The sequence below is a fragment of the Polyodon spathula genome, chromosome 6, assembly GCF_017654505.1.
Source record: "Polyodon spathula isolate WHYD16114869_AA chromosome 6, ASM1765450v1, whole genome shotgun sequence".
Lineage (NCBI taxonomy): Eukaryota > Metazoa > Chordata > Actinopteri > Acipenseriformes > Polyodontidae > Polyodon > Polyodon spathula.
Window position 1 is genome coordinate 50,518,063 of NC_054539.1, and position 18,725 is coordinate 50,536,787.

General features: G+C 37.2%; 1 protein-coding gene across 10 annotated transcripts in view; it reads left to right on the plus strand.

Annotated features, from left to right (window-relative positions):
* Positions 1 to 18,725, plus strand: part of LOC121317291 (serine/threonine-protein kinase MARK1-like) — an 85,264-nt gene that overhangs the window by 54,124 nt on the left and 12,415 nt on the right. For 6 of the 10 annotated variants that reach the window (XM_041253068.1, XM_041253071.1, XM_041253073.1 and 3 more), the window contains 12 exons: positions 5,692 to 5,740; positions 6,966 to 7,031; positions 7,636 to 7,706; positions 10,742 to 10,798; positions 11,261 to 11,497; positions 12,865 to 12,984; positions 13,418 to 13,517; positions 14,341 to 14,453; positions 16,088 to 16,262; positions 17,073 to 17,257; positions 17,698 to 17,801; positions 18,311 to 18,469. In XM_041253068.1, coding sequence (XP_041109002.1) covers positions 5,692 to 5,740; positions 6,966 to 7,031; positions 7,636 to 7,706; positions 10,742 to 10,798; positions 11,261 to 11,497; positions 12,865 to 12,984; positions 13,418 to 13,517; positions 14,341 to 14,453; positions 16,088 to 16,262; positions 17,073 to 17,257; positions 17,698 to 17,801; positions 18,311 to 18,469 — 1,436 coding nt within the window. The remainder of the gene's footprint in view (positions 1 to 5,691; positions 5,741 to 6,965; positions 7,032 to 7,635; positions 7,707 to 10,741; positions 10,799 to 11,260; positions 11,498 to 12,864; positions 12,985 to 13,417; positions 13,518 to 14,340; positions 14,454 to 16,087; positions 16,263 to 17,072; positions 17,258 to 17,697; positions 17,802 to 18,310; positions 18,470 to 18,725) is intronic. The other 4 variants (XM_041253069.1, XM_041253072.1, XM_041253078.1 and 1 more) reach the window with 1 other exon arrangement.

The following is an 18,725-nucleotide window of genomic DNA, read 5'->3' on the forward strand; positions in this document are numbered from 1 at the left end:
ATAACACTTAATACATTGGCAAATAACATTGTTGCAAATAGAAGGTATGTAAGCTTTTGACAACAACTGTGTGTGTGTGTATGTATGTATGTCTGTATATGTGTGCGTGTGCGTGTGTGTGTATATATATATATATATATATATATATAATATATATATATATATATATATATATATATATATATATATAATATAATATATATATATATATATATATGTCATATATCATATATATATTATAATCTATATATATATATATATTATCTATATATATATATATATATATATATATATATATATAATATCTAACATATCTTATTATATTTATTGTATGAGAATATATAATGTATAATCTCATACAGTAAAATAATATTAATCCCAGAATATTAAAACTGTACTACTATATTACTGAACACAACATCACAGATAGCTGGAGTGTGTTTTAAATTGCTGTACTTCTTTTTCTGCAATAACTGAGTACTGTTGGTAAAGGTTCGTTTATTTTAATGTTAACCACAGCTTTAACAGGTCCTTCATTTTTTTGTGTTGAAGTCCTTCTGGTACTTTGCTTGTCTGTGCATGATTTAAATCAGGATATAGCCTACAGATATTTCAATTCCAGTACAAAGCTTAAAAAAAGGAGCAGCAGCTTTTCTAGTGTCTGCATGTTCCAGTTTGAAGTATGAAATCCAAGAACCAACAGAAGAAAGAGGGGGTCTGGTGATAATGCTCCCTAAGAGCTCGGATTTGGTATCAAGTCCTTTGTTAGCAGTCCTTTTTAATGAAATAGTTTGTGTGCCAAACTATTCATGAAAAGTTTTAAACTGCTATTTGCATTCCATTGCCAAACTACTGCAAGGTGAAGAAACAATTTTGCTTCATCTCAATAACAAAGTAATCGAAGTGTCCTGCCTAATTTGTGAACATCAGAGCGTCAGGTGAAGTTTTAAACATATCTAAGTCCCAAATTAAACTTTAGCAGAAAAGTAATTGCCACACACTGCAGAAATGTGGCAAGCGATCAGTGTTTAATTGAATTGTCTCACTTTCAGGCAGCTTTTTAATTTGTGTGTGAGATAGCCAGATGTGCCAGCATGTGGCTTATTCATTCATTAAAAGCCTATTTGATACTGTAGCTGGAACTTGAAGTAAATGTTGCAGTGAGTGAGAGGGATTCAGTTTAGACAGGTGCAGCTAAAAGGCTATTACATAACTGGCAGCTAGCATGTGCAGTACAGACTGACATGTCCTCTTTTGCACAATTCAATTATTTTTTTTTTTTCTTCTAGTAGGTAGTAATGCTTTTAATCTTTTAAATACTCTATTTTTGCTATTCATAACCTATTCTAGTTTTTCTGATGCCACACTTTCCCTTTTAAGCCAACTGAACAATAATGTTTCCCCACAGATGCTACAGTACAGTATGCTTTTCTTGTTTGGTTACAGCTTGCAAGAGTACTGTATGAGGAATAATTTATAGCGCCACCTTACATGAGAGATGTAGTGTTGCATAACAGCAAAGCGCCATTGAACAAAGCAGTACTCCGAAGGTTGATTTAATACTGCAGGTTGCCAAAAGTTTAAATCCAGGGTGTTACTGTTATGCTTTATGGATCATGTAGCTTTGGAACTCCCACGTGCTCTATAAGAAATGATGTTTTGTCTTTTGGTTCAGGAGAGGTTGTTTTTCAGCAGTATCCGCTTGTAGTCTGCTTTCCTGTTTATTCTTTCTTACAACGCTTTTCAAGGCTTATACTAGGCTAGACCGGGGACTATCAGTTCAGTTGTAGTTCAGAGTGAAATGTATCTGATTTTGTACAGGGCGTTGTACACAGAACAGAATGTAAACTGTAGTGTTTATTGCAGTAGACTAAAGGGACCTGCTTCTTTTTTCAGTATTTAGCAGGATTTCTATTAAAGGGAGAGGGGGTGGAAGGGCAGCCTAACATACTGTGCTGTAGAAAAGAATGCACGACTATATGTAGGAACAAAGCGCTTCTTGGAATAATCATCTGATTCTGCATCGCGGAGGCAGTGATGTAAAAGACTTGCGTTATGTTTACAACCTGGATGAGCTTAATGACATGAGCTTGCCACTTGGGATTTCATCAGCTCTGGCTTATCGTATTTGTCTGTTAAAATATTCACCCTTTGTGCCTCAAAGCGCAACAACACAAGAGACTCTACCTTCAAATGTCATGAGATGGTGAAGGGGGTTGTCACAGTCACAGATGATGTTAACATACAAAACAATAGCTTCCCCTTTTATAAGGCTGATTGTCTTCAACAGTACCAGTGCAGTGCAAGTGCTATTCACAATAGGGACTCTGCAAATTTTCCTTTATTGTGTTATCCTCCTGTATTATGACTTGTCATTTAGGAGGAATATCATTCTGTGGCAATATCTGGTACTATACTGAACACCAAGTATATTTATTATCCTTTTACTGGGTATGCATAGGAGAAGCCTGTCTATTCAAAAGTAAGAAATACGGGGCTTACACTGCACGATTTTTGTTGATCGCCGACGATGATCTGGGACAAATTTGAGGTTGTCGGGGACAAAAGGGTCGCTAAGTGTGAGAGGGTCTACGATGCCCTGTTAATGGCTTCTGCGATCTCCCGACGCTCTTAAGACATCCTGACAAATTTCTAACATGTCAGAAAACTTTAGTTCCCGACTAAGCAATTTGTGAAGTGTGTGAGGGGCCACGGGCCGATTTCTTGACGAGTGCTGCCAGCAGCCAATAGGACAAGCTAGCAACAATAGCTACGAAGAGAAAGGTTGTGCCCCTCAAGGTGTGGAGTCTCAAAATTGAGGAAAGGATGGTGGCGATGTGGCAGGAACACTCGTGTCTCTTTGACATAAGTGACATTTCCTATCATGATCGCTCATTGAAGGAACAAAGACGGAGGGAAATTGCTTTAGAACTTCAGGTACCTGGTAAGTAAATAATTGTTATAACTTGTTAACGCTGAAGCAGATACTGTGTGTGGTAGTGTGTGTGCTCTCCTGGCAATCAATTTCTACAGTCACACGTATTCGATATCCCTTTCAAACCCCTTCTGTATGCTTGTATTGCTAATTTAATCACAATACGAGGAGGAGGGGTGTGCGTCTGTGTGTGTGAGAAATAGAGAGAATGTAGATGACGTTGTTGCATATTTAAACCTATGACAAACTTGTAGCCTACTATTAAAGTTGTATTCTAGTCTGTTCAAAAGCGCAACACTCGCTTGTAGTACAACATATTCATTAGTATAAAAGTCTTCAAATTATTCATCAATCTCCCATTATTTTGAGTGCACCTTGACTCGAGTTGGTTCAGAGCACAGACGTAAAGGAAATCAATATTTACAAATGGATCCAATAGATCTTCTCCGTGCTTTCTTCTTTCTTTCTGTGCATAACAATGCACAGACAACAGCGACTGCTTCCTCTCTTGAGTCCACGATTCTCCCGAATGATGTCTACGGTTCTGCAATGAAAATAGGCGCAGTCTGCGACAAGATATCTTGTGTAGCTTGCAGTCCCCGATCTACAGTGAGAAATTGTAGCTCAATCGATAAGTGTGAGTGGCGCTGCGTCTCCCGATTTGTAGAAATTGTGCATTGTAAGCCCAGCTTTAGTCGCACTTTTTTTTTTTTTTTAAAGTTTTGAAAAGATCTGGAGAACCGCTTGTCCGTTTTGTGATAAAAACTTGAGGCATTCTGTAGAGCAAGTTATTGAGATAATCTCCTTTATACAGTATCTGTTTAGAAGGGGAATGTCTTTTGCTGCATTTTGCTTCTTTTCATCTGTAGCTTTGGACAAATCCTGCGAAAGAAAGGCATATCCGTAAGTAGGAGTATGTCTTAATTGCAGATGCGTTTTTTCACAGAAAGTTTCCACTTTCTGCACACATACAAGACTTAATTTATTTACGTAAATAAATGTACATAAATAATTTATCTCCAAGAATGTGTGTCTGACAGAGCACCTTCAAGTTATTTCATAATGAATGTTAGTTGACCACAGTCTGAGAGATCAAAAGCAGTAACTACACACAGTCAGATAATTAATTAATGATTTTATCAACCTGGAGAGAGAGTTCCTTTTAAGCATTTGCTACATTTGTCCATTTTAAAAATAATCTCTCTCCTCTGTGAATTAGGTTTTGGGCTTATACATTACTGGAGAGATGCCTGCTTTCTTTCTCTCCTGATTCTTTGCTTGTGTATTGTGGATCTTTATCACGATCACTCAAAGGGGGACAGTAAAGGAATACCCTTCTAAAATGTCAAGCATTGAGAGAGTTTTTTTTCAAAGCCTGTCACCCTTATGTTTTTTCTCCACTAGTTTGTGTTGCCCACTGTATAACAGTTTATCCAAGCAATCAGCAAATATGAGTTTTATAATGGTAAGGTGTACAGTATCGAAGGATGGGAATTTTGTATTTCAAATTTTTGTATTTTAAAAATAAATACATTTTTACAAAAGTGAACACTACAACAGCTGTACAAAATGAGTAAATGACAGCGTAATACAGGTGGGTCTAGTTAGTGTTCGAGTAGTACATATATTGTACATATATATATATATATATATATATATATATATATATATATATATATATATATATATATATATATATATATAATGTATATGTATGTATCCCCAGCAGAATACTGGAATTTGAGGAAAAACATTTTCTCCTGTCTCTTCAAGAGTCACTTAATGCACTCACTCACACACACAGTAGAATACTGTGTATTGTGTTTAAAATCTTTGTACCAGCTTGACAACAGATGGTAACTAAGAAGTAAAATGTGTCCTCAGTACTATAATGCCACTCATTATCTTGGCACTTGACTGATGACAAGTAACATAAAGGAATTAAGGCTCTGCATCAATCAGGATCCTAGGCTATTCTCAATGCAGGTTTTAATTATGTTCTGGTCTAACTTTATTTGATACCAAGCTTCCATCATACCAGTGCAGAAATGCTTGCACATACATTTCTACCCTCATTAAATACTGGTTTAGTAAAGTTTTCATTTTGTGTTCTTTTGTTTTATAACTCTGGGCAGTTTTAAATGTTTATTTTTATTGACAATTAAATCATTTTAGATGGTTTTATTTTATTGGTAAAATGCTTGAGTAATGCAAAAAAAAAAACCCAAAACATTCCGGTCGACAGGAATTTCAAGCAAAGTCTCTCGGTGCCAATAAAAACAGTTTTCGAAAACTTCGAAAAGCCTTCATCTCGTTTTGTAAATGAAAGAACTTGACGCTTTAGCTGGTGGCGTTGCTTGGTTCTGGAGAGAGTGGAAAAACCGGCAACAATGTAACGCTTTATTGATGAATCATGATACTTCATTTACAAAATATATTGTATTGTAATAGAAACGAGTATTTGTGACGAAGGCACTTCATATTGTAGGTACTTCAATGATGAATAAATGGGATTACAATATGCTCTCCCTTTCCCTCTGAAGTTTTCTCTGCAAAATAGTTAATTGTCAGTGATCTTTTTATCTTATTAAATGTCCCACGAGGACCGTCACGGTATTGTGACCCGCTGAAACAGTACTGTAACCTTGAGCAGGAGTTGAAACTGCTGCGCAATATCTTTTCAGAGACTTGCACCATGAAAAGTTCTAGTGATTTTTATTTTTAGCTTTAAATGTTTTCTCTCCCTCTTTCAACAGCTCTTCCGAGAAGTAAGGATAATGAAGATCTTGAATCACCCGAATATAGGTAGGGTTGAACCGTGTTCCGTCGCTAATGTTGTTAGTCTCATGCCTGATCTGTAATATCACTTTCAAGTTCCCCAGTGCCAGCGGCTTGAGCTTATTGAAGCCCTTGTGAAGGAAACTCTTCAGTACTGTCTTCCTCATGTGCCCTGACAGCTTATTAGCACATAATAAGGGCCTGGCTGCATAGGCATAGATTGTGCTGAGAGATAGCAGGTTGTGCATTGAATGTGATAGTAAAAAAAAAAAACTTACAATATTCCCTTTTCCTGGGAGACAGCTGAGTGACGGATGAAAAAAAAACAGATTACTCCCTTTCTTCATTGTTCATTTGTTTAACAAAACGTGGTCATATTGCAGGACCAAACTTTTTATTTTTTTATTTTTTTATTCCCCTCCCAGATTTGTGTTACCAGCAGTACAGCCCCACCCCTTTTTATTTTAGAGTGACACTAGCAGATTGATTGCTGTTTTATTTTATTTTTTTTCTTTTAAGTATAGTTTTTATGCTGGTGTTTACAGTAATGTATGCATTTTTGGGGAAGGGGGTATGAGTCCAGCAATTTTCTATAAGGTTATTGTGGAATATTTAGTGATTTAAACAAGCAGTTTGGGAGATCCTTCTTTTTTCCCCCATTATCAGCACTAGAAGGTAATGGCAGTTATGTCAAAAGAAAGATGTTTTAGCAATAATCTTCCTGCTGCTTGTTAACACATGACAGATACATCACATTTGTCAAGACTTCTAGAGCTGCTGCAATAATATGCCAAAAGATATATGTAAAGTAAAAGGTTTTGCAGTTTTTGGCACAGAAGGGGCTAGTACAGTACTTGCGCTACTGTAAACTAGACATTTGGTGTTTTAACAGTAGCTTCAGATCTGGCTGACGTCGCATGTGAAATAATTTGTTTATGTTTTTAAAATTATTGTGCATTGCAAAATGACTAATAATTGTACACAGTGTGACACCTTTTGCTGTTCAGAACTGGATTGAGATGCAATTGCAGAGTTTTCCAGGGAAAGTCGTGTTACGTCCATGTAAAGTTTTGTGGAATCAATAGAGCTCAAAGGAAGTGTCTCTTTTAGCAGCTAATACTGGTGTGTGACTTGGCATGAACCTCATTGCAATTTTATGAGCTGTAACAGAAGAAATGTTCACTTAAAAGAGCCCAGGGGGTTTCCAGTTAAAAACTACTTTTTATTTTATTTTATTTTTTTCTCCCCACAGTTAAATTATTTGAAGTAATTGAAACAGAGAAGACACTTTATTTAATAATGGAATACGCCAGTGGGGGTGAGTTTTTAAAATAAGCAACAAAAAAAAAAAATGTTCCGGTATATTCTACACATTAAAGTGTCTCCCCTAGATATGTTGCTGTCCAACATATATGTCACAATCATACAGTGTAACAGTAAAATAATGAAGCCCTTCTATAGTAAAGTATTGAGCATACTCTATGAAACTTACTGTCAGCATGATCTGTGAATTATAGAATTGTGAAATAGCTTGGGAGTAATGCATGGTGACAGACAACATACTGCCTTAGCTACCATGTTCAGTGTAAAATACCATTTATGAAGAGTATTGAGGTTTACATTTGTAGTTTGGGTACTGTACATGATTTATGTACATATTAAACAAATGATTGTGAAAAATGGCATAAGTACTCTGGAAGAAGAGGTTAGAATAAAGTAATGATTCTATCTACACAGGTACCCCAATAGAATTGTTTCCCTTGTCAGTTAAAATGTAGTTTATTATGTACTATAGAGGGATCAAACAAGGCTATATACTGCAATAAGGGTGTGAACTGTTAAATGGCGTTTGCTGCAGTAAAAGGTTTGTTGTACTTGCTTGATGTTAAACCTTAATGCTAAATACTGTGTTTTTGATGCAGGAGAGGTGTTTGACTACTTAGTTGCACATGGCAGGATGAAAGAGAAGGAGGCGAGGGCAAAGTTTCGGCAGGTAGGTACTGTTCCGTCCCCCCCCCCCCCCCCCCCCCCCCCCCCCAATGCTATAAAAAGTACATGCAGCATCAATGATGGGCAATGATCGCAGAACTTAAATGTGCTTAAAAGCAACGGATGGCAAACTGTAGATTCATCTGAACCATTTAACCTGTGGTCATCAGATTACCAGTATATTGTGTTTTGTGGCAGCTGTCCTATAGACAAGGGATTATACTTGTATTTTTATTTCTGGGGATTCTTTCTCTACACTATTCAAACCTCGTACTGTACCTACGACCAGACTTGTTTTAGAACTAGCCCAAGCTATTCATGTAATGTACAGATATTCAGTGCTGGCAGCAGATATATGATATTATCTGTCATTGAGAACCTGACTCTGCATACCAATTGCAGAGTTGTAAAGCAACATCCATCAGCAGTAGGTGTCATTTGTGACCTGTGCTTTACAGTAATGCTGCAGATAAAACAAACCAATTAAATGAAATGAAACTTGCATACTGTAACTTGTGGTTGTGTGGCGAACAATGTCATGTTGACATACAGTGCTGAGAAAGTTTGTGAACCCCAATGATAACAAAAAAAAATAAAAAATGTTTTTGTTGCTGGGTAGTAAGTGTTATTTCCTAATTGCTTATGCCTCAAAAGTTTAGAACATGGCTATTATTCCCCACAAACTTTGCTTTTGTGACCAGGACATTGATATTTCAAAATATCACTATTTCCAATGGGAAAATGGGCAAATGTGTGTCTTTTCGTTCACATAAAGTCAGAAAAAAACAACATATGAATCCAAATTAACATGTATTTATACTAAAGTAATACAAAGATGACTACAAAAGATTTAGAAGTGAGTAGTTTTTCGAGATTTACAATTATACTGTATTTACTGTTCATGACTCAACTATCAGAAAATAACTGAACAAGAATGGTGTTCATGGAAGGATAGCCAGGAGGAAACCATTGCTCTCTAAAAAGAACATTGCTGCCCATCAAGTTTGCCAAAGATCTCATAGATGATCCACAATACTTCTGGAACAATGTTCTCTGAACAAAGGAGTCAAAGGTAGAACTTTTTGACCTCAATGAGAAACATTTGGTTTGACGAAAACCAAACACTGCGCTCGAACAGAAGAACTTCATCCCAACCATCAATCATAGTGGTGGGAGTGTGATGGTCTGGGGCTGCTTTGCTGCCTGGACGGCTTGCCATCATTGACACAACCATGAATTCTGCATTGTATCAGAATATTCTAGAGGAGAATGTCAGGCCATCCGTCCGTGAGATGAAAGCTGACAATGATCCTAAACATACAAGCAGATCTACAAAAGAATGGCTGCAGAAGAAGAAATTCCGCATTTCAAAATGGCCTTGTTAAAGTCCGGACCTAAACCCTATCGAAATGTGGCAGGACCTGAAGCGAGCTGTCCATGCAAGGAAGCCCTCAAATGTCATAGAGTTGAAGCAGTTCTGTAAGGAGGAATGGGCCAAAATTCCTCAAAATCGATGTGAGAGACTGACCAACAGTTACAGGAAAAGCTAAGTTGAAGGGGGTGCCACCAGTTACTGAATCTAAAGGTTCACATACTTTTTCACACATGGATATTGAATGTTGAATCATTTGTGGTTAAATACGTGTTGAAAAAGTATCATGTTTTTGTGTAATTTTGTTTAATCAGGTTATCTTTATCTATTATTAGGACAGATTTAAGATAATAACATTTTAGGTTTGAAATATGTGAAAATCCTAAGGGTTCACAAACTTTCTCGGCACTGTAGTAACATTCTCGTTACTACTGTATTGTCTACTGTATTGTCATGTTATGCATTTTATTGCAGTACAGGCTATGTAATGGTTTTTCATTCTGTGGAACTAATTCTGCAGGTCATAGCGTTCTGTTTTCATTAACTGACAAAATGTAATCGGACACCTATTGGTAATCAATAAGTGAAATTCTGGGAATTATCAGCAAAGTACGCACAGCTAAAAACTTTACCCTCAAATAAATACTGCCCACTAACTGCTGACCTCTGGTGGCTAAAGTTGTTGTTGTTGTTTCAGACCAAAAAAGAATGGATTTCATGTACATCTAATTCAAATTTTTTGTACAAATGCTATTTCATTGTGTTGAACAGTGGTGACGTCATTTGTGTATCAACCCGGTTCTCTAGAATCCTTGTAAATGTTTTAAAGTGATGTCCGGGTTGCATTTGAACCCTCCTCCCCGTGTCAGTGTGGCTTGTTAGACAGGATTCGGAGCCCGGTAAACACTACAATTGCTTGTCTTACTTAAACCTGATCTGCTTGACTCAATCGCTGATTCATTTAATTTGCATGAAGGGTAATATGATTTGTTTTTAAAAGTAAGCAGAACTTGCTTTTGGATCCGTCATTAAATCCCTTTTATTTGCTAATAAATTTCACCTTTCATCGTGTGAAGCTGGAGATCTGTGCAATTAAAAAAGCAAACAGTGTTGTGCAGCAGCCGTTGCTCTCATTACATAGCACCAGGTTTTAATGCAGTTTGGTACAGCAGGGGGATTTTTATTATAATTATTATTCCTGTTTGCTGTTGCTTACTAATTTTGTATATTTTTTTAATTTTTTTTTTTTTTTTTAGCATTTATGTGGAGTTTGGATAGTACTGGTTTGTTTGTTCAGCCTCAAAAGTCACATATTGCGCTGCAATTTACCACAGGAAATGAGTTTCTGCAGTTGCGAATGAGTTTCGTAGAGGGGACAATTATCTATTCAGCAAAGTTTAGTAACACCTCATTTCAGGTGAGAAGGGCAATAAACACACAACCGCAAGACTCATCATTCCTAGAAAATGGATTACAATTGAGGGTACCATTGCTCTTTATTTAAAGAGCTGACAATTATCTGTTAGTTAATTGAGAACACTACTGTATATAAATGTACAGTACTATTAGGTCAGTTTTTGATTACTTACATTTTTGATTACTTACAAGTTTTGTTCTGTAGGTATTTCTAAGAAACCTCCACAAACCTTAACAATGTTGTATTTCAGATTGTCTCTGCGGTGCAATATTGCCATCAGAAGCGCATTGTACACAGGGATCTGAAGGTGAGCAGGCAGAAAAAAATGCAGTTTAATTTTTATTCCTCCAACCTGTGTGTTTCTCCTGTGTGTCTTCAGGAGAGCAGGGTTTTACTATTTCTGCATTTACAGTAGGTTTAATATTTATGAATGATATGCAAGGGACATGCCATTTGCAAAATATGTGAATCAAATGTAAGGTAATTAATGGTAAGGTAAGTTTGTGTTTGTAAAGTTTTTAGAAAGTGCTAAGGTTCAAATGAATTAATTTTGTATAGTTCTTAAGTTTAGTTTTTGTTTAAATATATGTTGTGATTGAGCAAACTGCATTTTATTATTTCCCATGCATGCCAGTCTCCTAGAGTGAAAGTGGAATTTTTTATTTTCTTGAAATCACAAAAAACATTTGGTCCACAATTACTGTGGACTTTCTTTGAATTCAATTTCTTTCATGTCTCCTAAGTTTTCAATGCCCTTCACTTTTTCTAGGCAGAAAACCTGTTGCTGGATGCCGATATGAATATAAAAATTGCAGACTTTGGTTTTAGTAATGAATTTACTATCGGTAACAAATTAGACACATTTTGTGGGAGCCCGCCCTACGCTGCCCCAGAACTATTCCAAGGAAAGAAATATGATGGACCAGAGGTGGACGTGTGGAGTCTGGGGGTCATTCTGTATACACTAGTTAGCGGATCGTTGCCTTTTGATGGTCAAAACCTAAAGGTGAGTCGCTGAAAGCCCTCTGCTGTTCATGTTACAAAAAGGCAGCTTTCTAGTCTATGTCATATATGTAGAATAGTATGGCAGCCCTTACATTCTCATTACATGCTCCTTAGGCAAAGTGCAATCTGGACAAATGGTGACATACTCATTAGGTAGCACAGTCAGGCTCATTTTACACAGTTGCTAAACAGTGCTGATAGCACAAAAGCTATGAAGCTGGACCTTTTTAAAGCTTTAACCCTCAGTGTAAGTAGTGTCTTTGATGATGGGTTCAGAGTAATCATGCTTGTTCTGATGCTCTTCCCAGGGGTGCTATTCACACAATATGGAGATACTGGAGTCATTATGTCTGCAGTAAGAACCGTTTAGTCTTTAATCATTACGTTAGTGAGAGGGCAGCTTGGGGCTCTGCAGTATAGAACGGAGCCTTGTGCTGACTCTGCAGATTTATCTCAAGTATCCTATTTAATGGAGGGAACAGCGCAGAGCCAGCAAGTCTCAGACTGGCAGAAAGCCCTATCTGAAATGCTCAAAAGAGGATCAGCATCAATTAGCTTTGGCAAGTGAATATCCCTATGTAGAGATATCCCAGTTCACACAGGGTGGTGTATAATACAGCTGTGGTTTTGCATCACCCTATAGAATTAACTAATTTTGCTTCATAAAGTCAAATGGAATCTGCTGAATAATGTTGTGTTCACATATTGAATTACATACCGCTTTGTAGTTTTCCCATATACTTAACAAAGACTGGCAAAAATAAAAAAATGTGGCATTTCAAAATCCAACATGAAATACTGTACTACTATTATGGCTTCTGGTAGACTCTACCGATGTCATTTTGTAGTTTCTTTGATTACATGATGTTAAATAAAAGATCTAAATTTATGTTCATGTAGTTTTCTTTTTTTAATTTGTCTCAATCCTAAAATCTAGGTAATGCTAACCTTTTGGCCGTAGCTGTAGTTCATTGTCAGTTTATGTGAAAATCCATCTTGAGGAGACGGTGCCTTGTGATTAGCACGATGAGCAGAAAGCCAAAGGACCGCAGTTAAGCCACGGTGTGTACTTATGCACACAATGCTAATCTCTTTTCCTATGTGAGCAGGCAGAGAACTGGGTGTCTAGCAGCATTTTTTTTCTAGTTCCTTTTTGGGTTTGTTTTTGGGGCCTTTCTCCCTTCCGTCTTCACTGTCATTCACTTGTTTGGCTATTTGATAAAATATAGCAGTCAGTCAATAAAAATAAAAACTAAACATCTGGTTGCGTTTGGATGTTTGAGAGCCATTGAAAGCCATCTTGTCAGGCTGCTACAATTAGCAAAACTTGAAAATCTATTGATACAGTAAATGTTTTATTCTTCGTAGGAACTGAGGGAAAGGGTGTTGCGAGGGAAGTACCGTATTCCTTTCTACATGTCCACAGACTGTGAAAACTTGCTGAAAAAACTCCTAGTACTAAACCCAGTGAAACGAGGCAGTTTGGAAGTAAGTGAATTAATTCAACAATCAGGAAGTACTGCTGTGAAGGTGTGGTGAAAAAAAAAATAACCTTGATTGACATAAAATGTTAGAGAAGTCAACTTTATAATTCAATAAGAAGATACAATAGAAATAATAAAGGTATGTCTGATTTAACTTCTTTGTATAGCTGTCTCTACTGTCATGGTACGTGACTGTGAATTGGAATGCAGATGTGTTGCATTTCATTTCTAATTTCCAGTAATATCATAAACTATACACACAAATTGAATTTTAAATTATAGGCTGCCAACGCTTCATATTTCACTTTAGCACAGACTATTTTAAATAATTTCAAATAACAAAGTTCTTGCTTTTAGAATAATCTAGTTTGGCTTGTGTGGGAGTTTGTTAATATTGCATAATTTCACCTAAATGAACATGTTTTTTTCTTTCTTAGCAAATCATGAAGGACCGATGGATGAATGTTGGTTATGAAGAGGAGGAGATAAAACCCTATCTTGAACCAGAGCCAGATTTCAGTGACACTAAGAGGATAGGTCAGACACTGTTAATGTTATATGTACTGCAGTGGTATCCATCAACATGTCATCACTTTAAATTGTTCAGTCATTCAGAACAAGATTTCCAAGCTGTTGCATTATCACTTTCTATTTTAAAAATGTACAGTAATTATTAGTAAACTAAACTACCGTTAAAAACGAGACTGTATTGCTTGTTACAGAAGTACTAACAGGAAAATACATTTTTTTTAAACTGTGCTGCACATTTAGTCTGTAAGCTGTATATCTGTACAGTGCATGCTGTATAATTTAATGAAATGCCTGAGTGCAGTTTAGGGAGTAGCTGTCAAACTACTGGAATTGTAATATACACTAGTGAATATAGCCAGGAAGAACTGTAGGTGAAAAAATGAAGGGCACGTGATACTTAAGGCTTGAAAGCAGCTATTGTGTTGAGTCATCGGCCAGTGCCAAGAACATATTTAAAGGAAGTTTATCACAGTTCAGATTACCCCTGTAATGTAATTTTACAATTGTCTGTCTTATTTAAGTGCACTACTTTCCTCTAGAGTAACAGCCAAACACCTCTTACTTGGAGACTTCTCAGATTGCTTCAACTATTCCCAGTTTGCAAACCAGCAGATACAAACCCCTTGCACAGTAACATTGCCTTTGATTCTTAACTATAGTTGGTTTATGAGGAGAGCACTTTCTATTGGACCCTAATATGTGCTAGCTACATATCAAGAGGTAATGTTGCTGTAGATGTGTAATGTAGAGTCAATTAAATGTGTATATGGTATACTGAGCTTTTCAGTTTTGATGTAATTATTTTTTCCATTTTTTCTAATGGATATAGATTTGATGGTGACTATGGGGTTCTTAAGAGATGAAATTACAGAGTCTTTAATTGGCCAGAAATATGATGAAGTCATGGCCACTTACCTTCTACTAGGCAGAAAACCTCCTGAGGCAAGTTCATTACTGCATGTTATGTACCTTATCTAATGCACTTCATACAGAAAATATACAAATATATTAAATATGTACCACTGGGACAAAATCATTCATATACTAACCACGTAACCATGCTAAAATACTCTGCTTGTAAGAAACAAGCAATCTGCTTATAAGAATAATTTCTGGGCAAACTGACTGCATGTAATATGATTCTGTATCGAATGCAGTGACGTATACAACCAATGAAGCTGTTTTTGAATTTGATCACGTCTTGTGTGATTAGGCACGTATACAGCGTGTATACAGTATCCCTGGTCTGCAGCGACTAAAGCAAGCCATGTAGTTTGTGTGTCAACATGGCAGGAAATGAAAGACACACGACTGCATTGCACAGGTATTTTTTGTGTTCTCTGTTAGTGAAATTGTGTTTTAATGAAGTTAAAAGTAGTTTTTAGTGAAAAACTGAGATTTGCATTGCAACTGAAAAAAAGCAAGCCACAGATGCTTAAATGCAGCAGTAGTCCTGACTAAAATACTGTACTGCAGGGTAGTTAAACTAGGCACCCTCACAAGATGATCGCTTCTCAAGTATACCGCAGTAAAACATTTTTGCTAATTGTAATCATATTGGTCAAGCGCTTATAAGAATCAAATCATCCGGGACAAATGCAATTCTTATAAACGGAGTGCAGTGTATATAAAATGTATTATTGATTCCAAACAGGAAGACTCCTGCAGGCTCAGATTGAGGCTGATAAACTCAAAAGGATTCAGTCACAGCAGATGCAACTCGGGGGAGTGATTTTTTTTTTGTTAATGCACATTGTTAAAGGCGCACACCCACACCCACTTAAACAGTTCCATACAACAGTGCAACAGATAGCAGTGGTAGAATCTGCAGGAATAGTGAAAGAAGCTCAGTAAAATTCTTTGACAAACCTCTCGACTAGAAGTCTTTCACAATTTTAATAATCTGCAATCATTGGTTAAAGTTGGTTAAAGTTTAAGCTGCTGAATTGCGGTGTTTCCTAACCTAACTTGTTTAGCTTACTTTTATTTCCCAGTGACTCTGTTACTGTATTCAGTTTAAGCCTGTTCCCCACCCCAGTTGAGCTGTGCCGAATTAGTTGGGTCTTGCAACTCATTGAAATGTCTTAAGTGTGTGCTGCATCGAACAAAAAACAATATACTTCGACAGAGCTACCTTGTATGGTTCTCAGCTGGGGCTTTTTTTCCCCCTCACACAACACTGATGATGCTAAAATTATTACCAAGGGTGCAACATCTCTCCTTAGTTTACATGCTGTGAAAAATGTGTTCCCAGGTTTCCTTTGCAGTTGACCGGTTGAAAATAGGCTACATTTTATTTCTATTTTTAAATCAATTATTTGAAACACTTTAGGCACAATTATAAAGGGGTCACACTGATTTGACAAAACTATGAAAAAACTTGGCAGTAGGAGCAGTAAAGTAATTGTCTTGTGTATTTAAAATTGACAGAATTTGTACTTCTAAATTGTGGTCTTGGACTTGTACCTCCAGAGGACTGTGAGGCTATAAAATGGCAGTTCCTCCTTCTCTTGAGCCACACAAATGAGAAGTCGGAGATTTAATGATTTGTTTTCTATTATTCTTCTGCACTGTAGTTTGAAGGAAGCGAGTCAGTGCCCAACAGCAACCTGTGTCAAAGGTCACGGCCTAGCAGTGACCTCAACAACAGCTCCATGCAGTCCCCAGCGCACTCAAAGGTCCAGCGCAGCATTTCAGCCAATCAGAAGCAACGACGGTTTAGTGATCATGGTGGGGATGACATTCAACCAAGTAAAGTAACAAGCATAATTTCAACACTTGAGTGTGCAGTGTCCTAGTGAGCCCTGCTGGCCCAGCTTACTCTGCATCCATGTTGTGGTGGTTTGATGTCTCCCTGTGATGTGCAGGCTCTTCGACAGCAGTAGTTCTGTGCATGTGAATGGAGTTGCTTATTTGCAGAGCTCTTTACTGTAAAAGAAGAGCTGTCTGCGTGCAAGGCCAGATGTAATGAGTTTCAATCTCTGCTTATTTAATAGCGTTACTTTCAGATGCTGTGGTATTTTTATTAGCTGGTAGCAACCCTCCCACCCTCCCCCGTCTTTATTTTAATAGAATATTACAGAATTCTTTCTTTCTTTGAATGTCACTTTTCCATTTTTAAAGATTTAGGTTTAGTGAAAGTTTTCTACATCAATAACTTGGTTTAGATAAGTAGTACTTCTATTATTTACCAAGAAGATTATGTTGTATAAGCAAAGTCCTTGCCCAGTACAGTATATGCATATGATAACTGGACAAGGTGTTCTAGGCATATTTTAAAGAAGTGTTGCAAAAAAACTGAGCAAGTAAAGGGTTGTAAGGCAAGTGTAAGGATTTGGAATAGGATTTCATATGAGTCAAGGTGTGCTGTTACAGTGTGCATTATAAAATTGGATATAGTTCAAGTTTACTTCCACATACATCAGCATTTCTTTATTGTACTTCACCCCCTTTCATTTTAAAAGTAATTGCCAATGTTAACAATTTATTTTTGCATTAAGTATTGAAAAAATGGTGCTATGATCACAAATGTATTTAAACAGCTGCTCTTTTTCATTGCAGCTGCTCCAGCCATTCCTCCGTCCGTGTCGTACACTAAACGAGCTCAAGCAAACAGCGTGGAGAGTGACCAGAAAGAAGAATGGGACACTTCCCGTAAGCTCGGTACCACTGCAAGCTCCAAAGGCGATATGCCTGCAAGTCCACTGGTCGGTCCGGACCGGAAGAAGTCTACCACCACCACTGCTGTAAGTGAAAGCTGTCTTTAATAAAGGGGTGAAATTATTTAAGTTATATTATCTTAATATAGTATGGTATTTTAATTGTAATGTAGATGTAAGATCTACAAAAAAAATTCAAATTTTGCGCTTTTGCTTGATGCATCACAGAGAGCTCAAAGTGGTTGGAAGGGCAATAAACCAGACTGCCCTCATACCTAATAAGGGCAGGGTTAGGCACAAGGCATGATAGAGCAGGACGGCTTCCAGGGATCTCTCTATTTCAGCACCTTTCTCAAGCTCTATGTTCCGTTGCAAAGGTCAGCCCACGACCTGGTGGCTTTGACATGCATGGGAGGCACTTCAGCTGCAGATCGGCCTTATTGCCCGTGGGTTTTGAGAGGAAGGAGGGGTTGTCCACAGTGCAAGACTAATTTCAGTCTTTATTTCAATCCTTCAATAAAACGTAGAACAATGTGCTTCCTGGAGGAGGGATGACCAGAAGAAACACTTACGTGTGTGAGCGCTCCAGCACCGACAGGTACTCTGCTGTACCCAATGGAAAAGACAGCAGGTAGTACAGACAAGAACTCCAACATCTTTCTCGGTGGTGCCTAGCATTTTTATGCCATCAAGCTTAAACATTACTTGAGGTTTAGGACAGTTCTCAGATTGGTTGGAGGGGGAACAAAAGATATAAGACAAGAACTTAAAATAAAATACAGTTGGTGGATCACGGCTGTAGTTAAACACAGAGTTGCACCAAGCCAGCTTCTCTGTTTGCAGGAAAATTTTAACAGTACCAGCACAGAGAAACACTATACAATTAAACTTACATAAGTCAGCCTTTAGGTATTTTATAATCACCAATAGCAAGCTCTTTCATGTTACAATGTAATGTAATAAAACTATCATATTTGTATTTGACTTGCATGTGGCCATCTTTGGATAGCATTAGCCTACTCAAATTAAAATTGTGTATCTCCACCCAACTGGTAATGCAAAGTGATCTAAAGTGTTAAAAGTTTTCTTATAAAACATAATTTTTTTTTTTTTTTTTTTGCTTCTGCTGGTGTCTAAAAGCCTAACTGAAATGTCAGCTTCTGCAAGCAGTACTGGCGCTACAGCATCTGTTGTGCCCGCTACCCGGCCGCGCCATGTCAAGTCCATGTCTGCCTCCGGGCACCCCATCAAAGTCATGCTGCCTCCCATTGAGGATGGCACTGAGGCCTACAGACCAAGGTAAGGACCATGTGTGAGTAACAGCTATAATAGTCCATCATTTGGAGGCAACATAGGAAATAGAAGTGTCTGATTTTGGCTATTCCTGTGTTTTTTTGTTTATTTTTTTTGACTGCATAACTTTCTTTAATTAATAAGTTGTGAAGAAATAAACAATGGATCCCCAAAAGAAAAAAAAAAAAAAATCCTAATTAAATCCATTTTGATTCCATGTTGTAACACAATAAAATGTGGAAAAGTCCAAGGGGGGTGAATA